Source organism: Fundulus heteroclitus, chromosome 5 (assembly GCF_011125445.2).
Source record: "Fundulus heteroclitus isolate FHET01 chromosome 5, MU-UCD_Fhet_4.1, whole genome shotgun sequence".
In the NCBI taxonomy this organism is placed as follows: domain Eukaryota; kingdom Metazoa; phylum Chordata; class Actinopteri; order Cyprinodontiformes; family Fundulidae; genus Fundulus; species Fundulus heteroclitus.
Genome location: NC_046365.1, coordinates 3,278,499 through 3,293,530, shown reverse-complemented (window position 1 = coordinate 3,293,530; position 15,032 = coordinate 3,278,499). Strand labels below are relative to the sequence as shown.

General features: G+C 41.3%; 1 protein-coding gene across 2 annotated transcripts; it reads left to right on the top strand.

Moving 5' to 3' along the window:
• The first annotated feature begins 218 nt into the window (after nt 1-218).
• On the top strand, nt 219-9,345 carry ptp4a1 (protein tyrosine phosphatase 4A1). Of its 2 annotated transcripts, none has more exons than XM_012869843.3 (6): nt 219-381; nt 5,762-6,426; nt 6,608-6,700; nt 7,063-7,193; nt 7,998-8,072; nt 8,215-9,345. In XM_012869843.3, exons 2-6 carry the CDS (start codon nt 6,322-6,324, stop codon nt 8,312-8,314), a joined length of 504 nt encoding a protein of 167 aa, XP_012725297.1. In that variant the 5' UTR covers nt 219-381; nt 5,762-6,321; the 3' UTR covers nt 8,315-9,345. The 2 variants fall into 2 exon arrangements, with proteins under 2 accessions (XP_012725297.1, XP_012725296.1); XM_012869842.3 differs by having other exon boundaries at nt 5,759-6,426.
• The last annotated feature ends 5,687 nt before the right edge of the window (nt 9,346-15,032 follow it).

Genomic DNA, 15,032 nt, shown 5'->3' with positions numbered 1-15,032 from the left:
TGAATGGCTCCCTATCCACTGAGGGGGGAGCAAACCAACATGTAGCAGTAAATCTAACGTTTTTTGACATTGTCTCTTCGTTCTGATAATTAGTTTACCAAGTATTTGTAAGACAACACAAGTCCCAGTTTCCCGTAAATTTTGAAAACAGTTGTTTGAAACGTTGCTGTTTTATTGTGAAAGCCAAGACCGGAAGCGTCCCTCGGCGTTGCCTCATCTCCGGTTCGTGTCAGTGTCGTCCCCGGCAGATCAGCAGACTTCGGCTCAGCTCGGAGAAACAGCACCGGACTGTATGGTGGAGAACCGTTTCATATTCTGACCGTTTTTCTTGGGACCGGCTGTATGATTAAGCTACAATCTTCAATGAGTAAGCATATCCCAGTAAGTAGCGTATTTTCTGGCTGCCATTTTGTTTTGTTTTCAGGCGCATCTCCTCGGGTTTTGTTCTAAATCAGGTCGGAAGCCCTCACCAGCTGGCCTTCACGTTTCCTCGACAAAACCCGCGGCCTACGCCGCACAAATTTGATAAAAAATGATCTTAACTCAAACTTCAAAAGCTCCCCTGCCCGTTTTGCTTTAAAATGTCCACGTAAGGATGGTCGTGTCCGTGTTTTTCCTGGCAGTGAGCTGTTTTTTTTGTGCTAGTCGTCGCCATGCTCGGGAAGCGGCGGTCGGATGCGCAGCTGAACTGGTCCTGACCGGTCTTCTCGGAAGTTTCTCTTGGTGAAAGTTGGCACATCTTTGGGTGAAGTCGACGATAAACGCAAACGACACTTCCCTTTTTGGGTTTTTACATAACCTATCTTGGTGTTGTCGGCTCAGGGCGTCGTTTTTACCGTGAAAATAACACGTAGTCTATGTCTTCAGGCCTCTTTTTATGTGACGGCGCCTCATCTGAGCTGAAACGACAAGTTTAGAGTTTATAACTAAATAGCGGAATAAGCAGGGTAATGGGGGATGATGTATGTTTTTTTTTTTCCTCCCCTCAGTGTCCTTTAATATCGCCTTTTGTTTTATAGCTTCTTCGTGCAACAAAATGTCTACCAAATGCTACCGTTCTGCCCAAAAACTGCGGATTATCGCAGTATAATTGAAGAGCTTAGGTTTTACATTTGCCATAAACGGGAGGGGTGGTTCTTGGTAAAAGAGAGCCGTAAAAAAATCCCTTTAGTCGGCCTGGTGATAAATTAGAAGAAGATACGTCAAATCTAACGGAGGCCTCACGGAGAAATCTGCCTGCAAAGAAAAAAAATCTGGCATAGATGTCAGAAATGACACATCCTTTGTATAACACTGGTGGCCATTACATAAGATCCCACACAGCAGCGCAGAAGGTGGATTTCCTTCACATTTTCCATCACCTGTTCTGCTGTGACTCATGCCACAGTGGATGACTCTACAAAAGCTGACCCACCTACCACCTGTTGTGTACCAAATCTTCCATATTTTTATCGGCTAGCGCCTTTTCTAGAGATGAATTCATTGCGAACGGCAGTTCTAAACAGATTTGCCTTCTTATTGTCGAATACGTTCATGTTTGATAAATGTCATTCTCAGTCTTTGTCTTGGATCAGAAAATTTCTTTAAAGCTGCAAGTAGGCAATTGTTGTATCAGTGTATTTTCTACACATTTGTTGAAACTATCACTAGTCTGTTTAATAGAAATCGGGGATTCTTAAAGTCGCAATAAGCGATAATAAACCACTAAGTAGGTTGAGCGCTGGCTGTAGACCAAAACAAGAGGTGTATCAGGCCACGCCTCTCTACCTGCACTGCAACTCCAACCCCAACCCCCATCACCTGGTATGCACATATTTGCAAAGGATAAATACACAGCAAAACAGCATCGTCCTTCATCTATTGATGAAATAAATAAGTTCACTATTTTGCGTATTTCTCTCTTAAGACGTATTAAAATGTCTTAAACTTATGGGATCCATTCAAATTGCCAGATAGCACACAAAAAAAGCTCTGTAGTCAGAGCAAAGGTTGTAGAGAGGAGAGCCTCTCGTTCCCTCATTGCAGATGTATCCCACCCTGATTTAATTCAATTCAATTTTATTTATATAGCGCCAAATCATGAAACATGTCATCTCAAGGCACTTTATAAAGTCAAGTTCAATCATATTATACAGATTGGGTCAGATTATACAGATTGGTAAAAATGTCCTATATAAGGAAACCAGTTGATTGCATCAAAGTCCCGACAAGCAGCATTCACTCCTGGAGAACCGTAGAGCTACAGGGAGAGTCGTCTGCATTGTACATGGCTTTGCTGATAAATATGCTAAACCTAAAAGTTTTGTGATTTTTTTTTTTTTTTTTTTTTTTTTTTTTTTTTTTTTTTATTAATAAATTAACATTTAATACTACATAAACACACAAAGGTACTGGTATTGATTCCCGGGTATCGGTTCAAATGTAAAAGGTACCCACCTCTAGTGGTTGCTACGGGTTCTTTTATCCTCCACTTGTGAGCTTCAGTCTCTTTACCATAACCTGTGCTATTGTTAATCACTGGGGATGGAGGCGGCAGTTAATTTGAGTGTACTGAATGATTACATTAAAATGATTCGTTCACAAGTTCTAATTACCGAATAACGGTTCAGTTCATTCAGAATGGCGTCACAACACACGTACTGCTCAAGTGAGGATGTGATTGGTTCACGCTGTGACACAGTACCTGAGTGAGGCGCGTACTGCTAGGGCTGGACAATATGGCCAAAAGTTATATCACAATATATTTCCTCATTTTGGTTGTCACGATATCAATATAAACAAAATAAAAACAAAAATGGCCACAACAGATGCCCGTACAAACTTATTACAATTATTTCTGCTGTTTATGGAACTCCTCCCAATATAACATTGTAGACATATTTGCTTTAACAAAATAAAACGCATAAAACCCAGAATGTCAGTCAGTGATAAATGCTGTAATTACAGACTAATTATATAAAAATACCAGAAGTCATATCGCCTTTAATAGTTATATTGCAATAAATATTGATATTGAATTATTATCCACGCCTACGTATGAGACGAATGATGGCGTGTTACCACAAACTAATGGCTGGTGTTGTGTGAAGTCACATAGATAAACATGCACACACACCACTCTGAGAACAAATCTCTTCCTGATTCCTGCAGCACACGCCTCGTATGTTGTGCTGTGGCACAACTGGGAACGAATCACATCCTGATTCCTGCAGCACACCCCCTGTGCTGGAGGTGGCGCTGTGTCTCACTCAATAAATCTTCACCATACGTTCTGTGAGGTACAGAAGTCCCACCCGACTGGCTTGTGCTGACCTCAACTAAATTGAGATACGAACCAATATTAAATGGGAGAGTGATGGAGATGAGGGCCCTGGTTTGTTTCGTTGCTTCACTGTTTCTTAGCCGACTGAGGCGTCTGCTAATCAACATTTTCCTGCGTTGATTCGTACTGCAGCAGAGCGGGGTGGGAGTACATCTCCATGGGGAGTTCACATCGACAGAATCTCGTCCTTGGGCTGTTCCTGAAGCTGATTTTCAAACTGGGTTAGCGCGTGTTGTCCAGGCGGTTTACATCTTCATCTTTTTATGTTGCTCTCAAACATCAGCGTTTTTCTGGCCGTACTCCACGGGTTAGCAGAGTTTAAACGTCCAGCAGCAGATCCGTGTTGATGAGCGGCTGCAGGGAGGCTGGCTGTTATTGCAGACCTGCAGTCTTTGGGAAAATGTGAATTGGTCAGTTTATTATGACATTGGAACAAATTAGTATCTGTGTATAGTTTAGTTTTTTTTTTTTTTTATTGACAACCCTCCTCCTTTCAGGCTAGGTGTCTGTATTATGTTTTGATTGAGGTTCAGAAGGCTAAAATGTCACTATGAAGTAATTATTACCTCCGCATAAACAATTACATCTATCCACCATTATAATTAGAGCTTTCATCTAAATTAAATACTGAGAATAAATACCTCAGACAAAAACAAAATCTAAAAATAAAACATGCTACTGATTACACGGGTTCTGGGTTCTCGATCTGATCAACAACCATTTACACCGTCTCTCAGCTGCTAATGTCCATTTCTCGGGCAGTCTTTGTGCAATCATGCATATTGCATAGTTACTGCTGTATTCTATTTGAAGTTGAACATTGCGTTTTTACCGTACTATTAATAACTGCACAGTGTTTTGCGGTACATTAAACCGATGATGCATCGATTCAGCCTGCCTTGGCAGGGCTTTATACCTGCTTAGACACGCAATGATGTAATGTAGTAATCTGTAATTCACTCAGTCTACTGTTAGACGTGTATTATAGTGACACAAGCATACTTTGTATCAGCTGCAGGTCACTCAGTTATTGTAGTTTGGTCTGGGTCACAATCTGGGTCAGGCCCAAATGGTGATCAGAATAGCAGTTAATGGAAAGGAGGCATGACACATTAGGAAATGAATGTTATTAAATTCTGAGAGATTTGAGGATTTCTACGCTTCATTAAAATTGTTACCCGGAGAATTAAACAGAGACTCATTGGTTAAGTACGTGGTTAGGAGGGCCGTTGTGTACGGGACCGGCGGGCTGGGAAGAAACGGTACCGTCTTCTATGGAGGACAGAACGGATCCAGAGCGACTAGAGTCACATTTCTGATAGTCCGGTTGTTCCTGTTGTTCCAAGAACATCTAAATGTAACGTTTACAGGAGTCCTGTGTGGACTGCTCAGTACATGTTGAATTATTTGGTGAGAAATGGGAGCATGATCTCACAAGATTAAAATTTTTTCATAGTGCCACTGAAATAGTTTCAATCCAGAAATGGAACTGTTTTCTGTGGTTAAATCCTACTTTGTGTTACTTTATCTAAAACAAATGGTTAGAAATTAGATTTTTGTTGTCACCTTGAAAGTAAACAAAATATTGCAAAGTTTTGGGTATGGCCTCAGGCTTAGTCCACATGTAACAGGATATCAGGGAAAAGCGAGACATTTTTCTGTGGTTATGCCTTTCAGCCACACATAAACAGCGTTATACATCCCTTAAAACGAATGATCCTAAAAACTCCGGCCAAAGTGGAGATTTATAAACGCTCCGGTTTTGAGCCTGTGAGCGTACATGAAAAGGCGGATATTGATGTCCGTTAATCACGGTCTGCAGTGAATATTGCTGCGCTGTCACATGTGTGCGACCATTGTTTATACACAGGGCCATACAGTCAAAGTTGTCTTATTAACTTTAGATTCTAATATGGCGTTTAAAAGAAGCTCAACTTCTTTATCTGTCCACAAGATCAAACCTCCTGGTGCCATGATTCTTTCCTAACAGGAAGTCATGATAGTTTTGATGGATTCTGATTGGCTGACATAAGTCTTAGTTTTGCAGTACACTGCCCTCTATGTGTCTGGCATATTTAAAAAGAAAAAAAAAAGCTCAGTGGCGTATTTCTGCTGGTTGGTTTGGAGGAAAACCTTTCTATTGGGGAGATATTTGTTCTTTTATAAACTCTGTTGCCTCAGATAAATTCTGACCTGTCACCGTAAACTCTGAGAACTTGGAGTAGGCATTCGTTCTCTAAGAACGTTATCAGGTTCAGGCGATCAGAACACGGCCCGTATTAACAAGCTTCCCTTCCAGATAACTGCAGCAGTCCCTTTTCTTTCAAAGCCAACATTCTCATAGAAATTTGATTGCGTTATGATTCATGCACACACCTTTCTGCTAAGTAGATTATTAAAGCTTTGCTTCTTTTCTCTCTCTCTCTCTTTTCGCAGCAGTTCTGTGGTGTTCTGGGTCGCACATTTATGGAGTTTCTGAAGGGCAGTGGAGACTACTGCCAGGCTCAGCACGCTGCCTATGCAGACGAGTGAACAGCAAACCTTGCCATCCATATAACTTACTTGAGCCACCGGAGGGGCCCTGGAATTTTTACAGGACCGGGAGACCTCCCAGAACCAGCGATAATTCAGCCTGGATGGGGTAATTCCACCCGCTGCACACTGCCCTCGTTGGCTTCCACCTGGCCAGACTCAAGGTGGAACCAGCCTTTTCTTTTTTTACTTTTCTTTTGATTTCATCCCAAAGGAGAGGATTTAAGTTACTTTTCTAATTGCCTGCCACTCTGTCAACTGGCATCTCCTTAAACTTGTCCGCCATTTTTGCTTTTTAGCCTTGCCAACTTTTAAGAAGACAGGGGGATCTTTGTTTTGAGCTTCCTTAAGCTCAGTGGACCTTTGTGTTTTACATTCCCTCTAACTGTTAACGCTTGTTTTTTTTTTTCCTTTTTTGGAAAGCGTTTACGTTTTGTTATCCATACAGTTTTTTTTAAATTGTTACAATGGCTCGAATGAACAGGCCCGCCCCTGTTGAGATCACCTACAAAAACATGAGGTTCCTCATTACCCACAATCCCACCAACGCCACCCTGAACAAGTTCATTGAGGTGAGTTCTTGGCTTTTATTGAACTCTGTAGGAATGAGTGAAATGAGAGCTAGTCAGAAACATCTGGTTGGAGGCTGCTGCTGCTGTGGTGATGTCACTCGTCTTGTTTTAGGCTTGGAAAAGCAGCAGAGCTCAAGGTAACCAGCCGGGTTTCTAACCAGCTTTGAACATTTTCCTGCAGGAGCTGAAGAAGTATGGAGTCACCACTGTGGTGAGAGTTTGTGAGGCCACCTACGATGCCACGCTTGTGGTAAAAGAGGGCATTCAGGTTCTGGTAAGTTCAGTCCTGGTGGGCAACTGATCGGTCCAACGTTAGCTTCAGTACTTGTAGTTTGAAAAGGGGTTTGGGCAATCTGAAGCTTTGAAACCGTTCTGCATTCTTAAGAATACGACTGTAAAGAATCCAGTTATCTAAACTTGGAAAACATTTAATTGTGCATCATATCTGCCTATTTTTCATCATCACCATTATTTAGTGTAAATTAGAAATAGATGCCAGCTACTGTGTTAAATGGAATAAACTGATATAGAAGAGCTCAGCAGGTTCCCCCAACATCTGTCCATTCCTCCAGCTTGTTTCCCGGACCAGGGCGCCATGACATAATTTGCCCCTTTGCTCTCCTCACCTCTCTTCAGGATTGGCCGTTTGATGATGGAGCTCCTCCCTCCAACCAGATCGTGGATGACTGGCTGAACCTGCTGAAGCTGAAGTTCAGAGAGGAGCCTGGCTGCTGCATCGCTGTCCACTGTGTGTCAGGGCTCGGGAGGTGAGGCCTCACCGCCTTAAACCAACAACGGTCGATGGTGTTAAACCCCAAACGCTTAGGAATAAAGTCGGTTTGATTTGTGAGATCCAATGTTGCTCAGAAAAGATTCCTAGCCAACTAGGGAGCTAATTACATGCATGTCTTTTCTCTCTAGAAAGAAAATGAAATGTATTCTTCCTACATTTTTATTTATTTAGATTGGGTATCCGTTTTCCAGAAAGTCTCACACAGATCGGTGTTGATAGACAGCAGTTTTGTTTTCGGCTGTTCTACGCAGGCACAGCCCAGGAAGTATTTTCATCGTTACATCTGTGCAGAAGATGTCAGGATGGAGCCGATGGTGCAGACCTGTTTGCTTACAACAAGAATATCCACACAGCCCACGCTAAACAGAATTGTGCCGACACTTCCTGTTCCAGGACCGGCCAGCTCTCCAGGCGTTTAATGCTTCTGGCTTTCAACAGTTGTGTAGAAATATCAGCAATCCTTCATTCTAAAGTCAGGATTCTGCATCTTCTTTGGTAGGACTAGATGTTTGAAGCTTGTGTGGGTGGGGGTAAAGTCACTTAGTTTACTCAGGATCCATCTCTGGGGGAAAACATGTGGAGGTTTTGCTGTTCAGGGGAACAAGGAACGTGACATAAGAACTACATGGCCTGTTCAAAAGAGAGCAAATGTAACTCCTGTGTTCTGATTTTCTCCCTGGCAGTGAAAAAACGGTTCCAAAACTTGTTTTGCATGACCTTAACTTGAGCTGCAGGTGATTTCCTCTAACGTCTGGGTTATGGTGGTGTTTTCCTGCAGAGCTCCTGTTCTGGTGGCGCTTGCACTGATAGAATGTGGGATGAAATATGAAGATGCTGTCCAGTTCATTCGACAGTAAGTTGGTGCAGCAGTAGAAGAAAACATTGGGAGATGCCCTGGTGACTGGATATGAGGACCCCAACTCTAGAAACTATAATCTTTTTAATCATTTTAAACCAAAGAACACTGAGCTGAGTGGTTTTGCTGTTTCTTCCAGGAAGCGTCGAGGAGCGTTCAACAGCAAGCAGCTGTTCTACCTGGAGAAATATCGTCCAAAGATGCGCCTGCGCCATCGCAACAACTGCTGCATCCAGTAGAGCCAAACGGCCTGCCACGCCAGCCCAACATCTCCCTACGGCCATTACTGAGAAGCTCATCGCCTCCTCGCTAGCGCGCTGCCTGGCAGGCCGCATCTTTTTTTCTAGCTCTTTGTTTTTTTGTTTTTGTCATTGTGTTGAAGTATTTTACTTTGAAAAACCATGTGCTGTAATTTACCTTCCCTCTCAAAGCTTAAAGAAATCCTAAGTGTCTGAGGGATAACGAGTTGTGTGAACCTCATTGCCCACAAAATGAGGAAGGGCAGTGCTGAGTCGTATCTTTGTGAAATGTTGGACTTATAGTTGTTGAGTGTGTCCCCGAGACTTTGATTGGCCGCTGCATTTACATTGAATCAAGTATTCCAGGAAAAAGTCATGTGATGAATTAATGATCCCTCCCCTCCCCCCATTATTCTCTCTTTGTCCTTGGGTTGAGTTTCAAAAGAGTAGAAAGAGTTATGCCTTCCTTCAGACCACCTGGATCATTCATAAATGCCTTACAGTTGAAGGGACGCCGAGGCAGTCATGCCAGGAGTCTCCTCCCGCTGGCATCTGGAAAAGGTGTTTCATTTTTCTACTTGGAAGAAAAAAAAAAAAATAGAAACCTGTTGCCTTTGTCTTGTGCAGGAAGTTATGCTTATTCCCTTTTTCTTTAGGTTTTAATTTAAATTAACCTACTGTCATGATATTTATCAGTTGAACTTTTATTCTATTTATCAAACCTTCTGTTTACCGTTTTACTGCCATGTCCAAAATTAGATTTTTATTTTTTTTCTTCTTCTTTTTTGAAATTCTAGTTCAAGTTCTTTTAGCTCCAAACTGGACTTCCATGGTCTGCGATAATGTGTATGCCTTTTTATTTGTCCATAACTTAAGACATGCATACTTGATGATTTTATGTATTTGAAAATGTGTACTATTGTTAGGTTGGCTATTTATACTGTCAATGGATGTGTGATTTAGTACAGTGAGCAACAAAGTTGTACCTGTTCACCAACTTGTGAGATTGCATTAAATGACACTGAAAAGACCCAAGGAGTGTCTGATTTTTTTATGGCAGCAAATATCCATTTAGTGAGGAATTGGTTGGAAAGGAGACCGCAAATATGAATAAAGAGGCAGAAATATAGGAGGCTGCTGGTTAATTTATCTGTTAAATCTACCTTTTATTTTAAATGAACACATTTCCTGTTTTAAAACGGAGCAGTGAGCATGTGTAACCTACATCTAACCTATTTATTGGTTCACATTCTCTCTTTTTCAATTTAATACTTTCCCCTACAGTACCTATCTATGGTCATTTTTCATATAATCAGGCTCCATGAAGAACTATTGTGAGTTCTGGTTATTGTGTCTGTGGTTGATTATTTCTAATCAAATGCTGGTACACAGGTTTCACACAACCACTCTTTAGAACCCCATAGGCATACATGTCTGGTAGGAAGTGCATGATAGTAGCACTGAAGGAAAGGTAAAGGATAAATGTTCTGGAAAAAACATGTTCAGGTGCATTCCTGCTGGAAGTCTCTGCACTCAGCTGGTTGGGTGCAGTCCTGCATCAGTGCTGCGTCTCATGGAGACTTTCTGCCTGTTGCTCTCCTCAGGTGTTCAGAAGGCCTTTATGGCGTCACATTTTCAGAGGAAAGAGACAACAGAATTTTTTATCTTTGTGACAAAGTTGTTGTTTTTTTTATTAGGCGTGATTGACACCATTGTTTGACGCTGTCTTTAAAGACCGGTGATTGGTTGATAGTACAAAAAAAAACTAGTGATCAAAGGAGAGAAATTAACCGATTAGACAAGACGACAAATGTCATGACAAAACTCAGTAAACATTTTCACACAGCATTAAAATGTTTGAACACACCTTATTTACATCATAATTATTTTTGATTTTCTTACGTTTACTTGCCATAGTAATCATTTTACTACTTGTATCTATTTGATATTAATGCACACTCACCTGTCAGCATTTTTCTGGGATTGCCTGCTAGTTTTGGCAAAACGACCGACATGAAATGGAGAAGAAAGGTGGGAAAATCGAACTGGACAGCAGCCCAGCTCACAGGTCTGGAAGGGAATAGAGGCGTGTTGGAAAGTAATTTGGTCCTTGGATTAAATAAAGGGACTTTGAAGCGTGTTGCCGCAGATCAACGCACCTTTTTTCTCAACTTGATCTGGTGATATGCTCTCCGTGCAGCAATCAAAGGCAAACCTCTAGATGACCATTTAGGCTACTGACATTATCGTGCAAAACAGAAAATATCTTCCCACCTCTTTTATATATACTCTTTGTAAATGTCTCTGCTTTTTATTCATAATTATTCAATATTTTCCCCATTATTTATTTATTCTCAATAAAAATCACATTACGTCGCGCCGCTGAAACTAATTACAGTTTTTATTGATTGCTTTGGCCTGTTTGAAGAAACTGGCAACCTCTCAGTTTTCATCATCACCATCTCTGCAGAGCAAGAGACATCTCTTGCAAATGAGTTAACCCATTCTCGTTGGTTTAACACATTTTCTCCACCCTCTTGCAAAACAGTTAACGCAGATGTCATTCATGCAGTCCAAACTCCATTGCCTCAACTGTCGTAGCCAAACAGAGACCATTTGTTCCCAGCTCTTAGAAACTTAATCAGTATGAAATCACTGAAGCACCTGTTTGACACTTCTTTACACAACTTTTTAATTTGCAGTCAGTCTGCAGGCCTTAAAATATGTCATGCTGTGTGTTGTTCTTTGCAAGCATGGATTGTCTAAGGCAGATGGATTTTGAGGAAGAGGAATCCGTGTGTGAGGTGGCGGTGTAGCTGGAAGGGCTGAAATTACATATGAAATATGAGCAACTGTGATTGATCATGTGGTAAACCATGGCCTTTCACTTAGAGAGGCTGGACAAAGAGTCCAACCTGTTCTCAACAGAAACACGGTTGGAACCATTGTAAGAGTTTTTCTACAAGAGGACAGGTAATGTTGCTATAGAGTATATTCAGACATATCTGTATCTATTCCTATAGAGGAATTATACAGTGCATGGAGATGGAATGTATATGATCACTGTCCCTATGAGCAGATGCCCTTGGTCAATGCAATGACTGCTGCTGCCCATGATATAGATGCAGAGGCATGTCAAGGATGGATCAGGCATGCAAGAAGATTTTTCCCTAGGTGAAAGGGAAAATATTGAATGTGACGTAGATGAAGCCATGTGGCCTATTCATCAGGACAGAATGGACTAGAAGGAACAAACAGCCCTAGTATTTTCTGTTGGAATATTTCATTTGTAGCCACAATCTGGGAAAAAAAGAATAATCAATAAAATTTGGATCACAGCATATCTGATTCTGGATTCATTTTTCACAAGGTAAATTTGACTACAAATGACACTGGCATGTAAGCTGTGTCCAGTCATTGGCTACAATGAACCAGCAATGCTGCACTGATTCACACTGAGTGCGGTATTTTGTATTTTGTTGCCCCTTGTGTAATGAGTGATTGGAAAGGTTCATACATTTGTCTGCAAGTTGTGTTGTTTGATGGCAAAATGTACTTTTGGTCCATGTTTTAAATGCTTTGGCGGAGTAATGTAATTTAGCTTTTTATTGAGCTTTAGCCTAAGTTATAACCACCAAAATGAGTAGAAATACACCTGAGATCTAGGTGTGTCACATCTGTATAATATATGAGCTTCACTTTTTGAACTGAATTACTGAAACCAATTAACCGTTTGGTGATATAATCTGCGTTGTGTTTTTTAACCAGCGGATGGGATGGGCATGTGTTGCTGCATTTTCAACTCTGCTTTCAGCGCACCAGTCCTTTGTAACAGGCCTAGATACAGATTTATTTACATGTAGCATAAGCAATTCAAGGTCGGATTCCAGGCTTCTAATAAATATTTTCTCCATAACATTTCTGGCACATCTCAGTGCATGCCCACCCTCAGAAAAAGCACAGACCGCATGTGTATTACAGTTTCCAATGTTTTGTACAGGCATTTCTACAAAAAAAAAATAATATTGCCTAATAGTGCAATATTTTTTCCCAGTCATCTCATAAAATCAAACCTATTATATAGAATCATTACACATTACGTTTATATATTCTAAGCCTTTGTTTATTGTAATGCTGATTACTATGCCTGCAGATAATAAAACCCAAAGTTTAGTGTCTCAGAAAATTTAAATATTGGGAAAAAGTTCATTATTGTAAACTCATGATGTCACACCCTAATCAGCTAATTAACTAAAACCACCTGCAGAGGTTTCCTGATCCTTTAAACAGTCTCTCAGTCTGGGTCAGTAGGTGAGAATCACGGGGCAGACCGCTGACTGGACAGATCTGCAGCTGTGACAGGATTGTCAAGTGAAATCCATTTAAGAATTTGGCAGAGCTTCACAAGGAGTGGACTCAGGCTAGAGTTGGTTCATCAACAGCCACCACACAGAAAAATACTAGACAGACCAAACTTTTGAAATGAGAAAGCTTTCTGGATAGGACGAGAAACGTCTTCAAACTTCGGAAAAAAGTGCAGTTGTTTTGTTTTTTAACTTTTTTGGAATGACCGTGACCTGGATGACTGAGAATCTTCACCAGCATACTAAACACGGGCTATGGGCGTCTTCCCTGGGCTGGAACGTTGCTCAATGGTCCAAAGTCCTCTTTTCAGATGAAAGTAAATTCTACATTTCATTTAGAAATCAAGCTCCCAGAGTCTGGAGGAAAAGAGGAGAGGGCTCAGAATCCATGTTGCTTTAAGTCCAGTGTGAAGTTTCCATCAGTGATGGTTTGGGGTCCCGGGTCATCAGCTGGTTCTGGTCCACTGAGTTTTCTGAAGTCCACAGTCAATGTAGCCTTCTACCAGGAAATTCTAGAGCACTTCATGCTTCCCTCAGCAGACAGCTGTATGGAGATGCTGATTTTAATTTCCAGCAGGACGTGGCACCTGCCCACACTACCAAAGGTACAAAAGCTGGTCCGGTGACCATGGTGTTCCTGTTCTTGATTGGCCAGCGGCCTGACCTGGACCCCGTAGGGAATCTGTGGATTGTTGTTAAGAGGAAGATGAAAAACACCAGATCCAGCAAGGCAGATGACCTGAAAGCAGCTATCAAAGCAATCTGAATCTTGGGTTTCCTTTACCTGTAAGCCATAATCATCAAAAATACAAGGAAAAAAAGCTTGAAATATTTTACTGTGTGTGTAATGAATCTCTATAAAATAACCGTTTCACTTTACGAAATGACTGGCAAAGAATATTTCATTTTTTACACAATATTCACATTTTTTGAGTATATATTCTGACTACAGAAGGCATTTGGTTGTTGTTTTTTTCTGAGTAGGTACTGGGACCCTGAAACACAACATCTACTAAGGCAGACTTCAACATTTATGTCAAGTTAGGGTCACTAACAGACCTGTTCAGTTGTCTGCAGGTTTAGATGTGGTTAAATGTGCTTTTTATGCTGAACAGAGGAAGAAGTGTGCAGGCTTTTTTCTTCCAGACTTACAAGGTAGAATCGTGTTGTAATTAAGAATTTTAATGTTCTTTGAATTCAGAGCCTTTTTTTGATTTCAATAGGAGGTTTTGTCATGATTTAAAACAATCTTGCCTGGTTTTTAAATGACCTTTCGGAGTCTGCAGTAATGTGCTACAGAACCAGAACAGAGGATTGCTCATACAACAGACTGGTAGAAGATCTCCAGCAAGCAAACTACATATTAGAGCTTCCTCAGCAAACAGGCTGCCTGAACTCTTTTGCTGAAATGATGGTTCTCTGCTGCGCTCCTTCCTGTGGGTCACTCAGACCTGCATCCAGGTACTGTAGGTCTTAACAACGTCCCAAAATGGTTATGGTCCTGTTGGAATAGTTTCTCTACTATCATCTGCCTCGTCATGACCATGTTCAACTGCAGATGATTCCTGCAGGACCCCTCCACATGGCTGTCCACCAGTTGCCTGTATTCCAACTCCCATCCATTTCCTGTCCACTGCACCGCTGCAGAGCTCTCTTAATTGTGCAGTGGAAAGAAAATTATAGATTTTCCACATTTTCACAAATAAAAAAACAAAAAAAAAAAAAACAATTTGACATGTATTTGCATTCGACCCCCTTTACTCTGAGACCCTTAAATAAAATCATGTGCAATTCTTCTACATTCTTAATTCTAACTTAATCTCAGTCTAAATCCAGCTGTTGTGTTTCTGGCCTCATTGAGAACATTAGTGAACAAACAGCATCATGAAGTCCAAGGAACACAGCAGACAGGTCCGGGAGGAAGTTGAGAAGTTCTTAAAATCTCACAGAGCTCTGTTCACTCTGATATCTGTTAATAGAAAGAGTAACGGCACAGCTACAAACCTACCAAGAGTCTGCCGTCTACTCAAACTGACAGGCTGGGCAAGGAGAGCGGGATTCAGAGGAGCAACCAGGAGGCCTGTGATAACTCTGGGGGGGCTGCAGAGATTGTCAGCTCTGTTAGTTGTCCTGTCATCACATTCTCCTATTCGTCATGCATCTGATGCAAACATGTGGAAGGAGGTGCTCTGCTCAGATGAGACTGAAGTTGTACTTTCATACCTGAATGGAAAACAGTTTGTTGAAAAGCGAACCCTGCACATCAACCTAAACACATCGTCCCTATTGGTGAAGCATGGTAGTGGCAGAATCATGTTATGGGTACGCCAGAGACTGCAGACAAACCCCCAACA

Coding starts and splice junctions, on each gene's coding strand:
- ptp4a1 (XM_012869843.3), top strand. CDS start 6,322: ATGGCTCGAATGAACAGGCCCGCCCCTGTTGAGATCACCTACAAAAAC. Junction 7,194..7,997: donor TGTGTGTCAGGGCTCGGGAG/GTGAGGCCTCAC, acceptor GTTTTCCTGCAG/AGCTCCTGTTCTGGTGGCGC. Junction 8,073..8,214: donor GCTGTCCAGTTCATTCGACA/GTAAGTTGGTGC, acceptor TGTTTCTTCCAG/GAAGCGTCGAGGAGCGTTCA.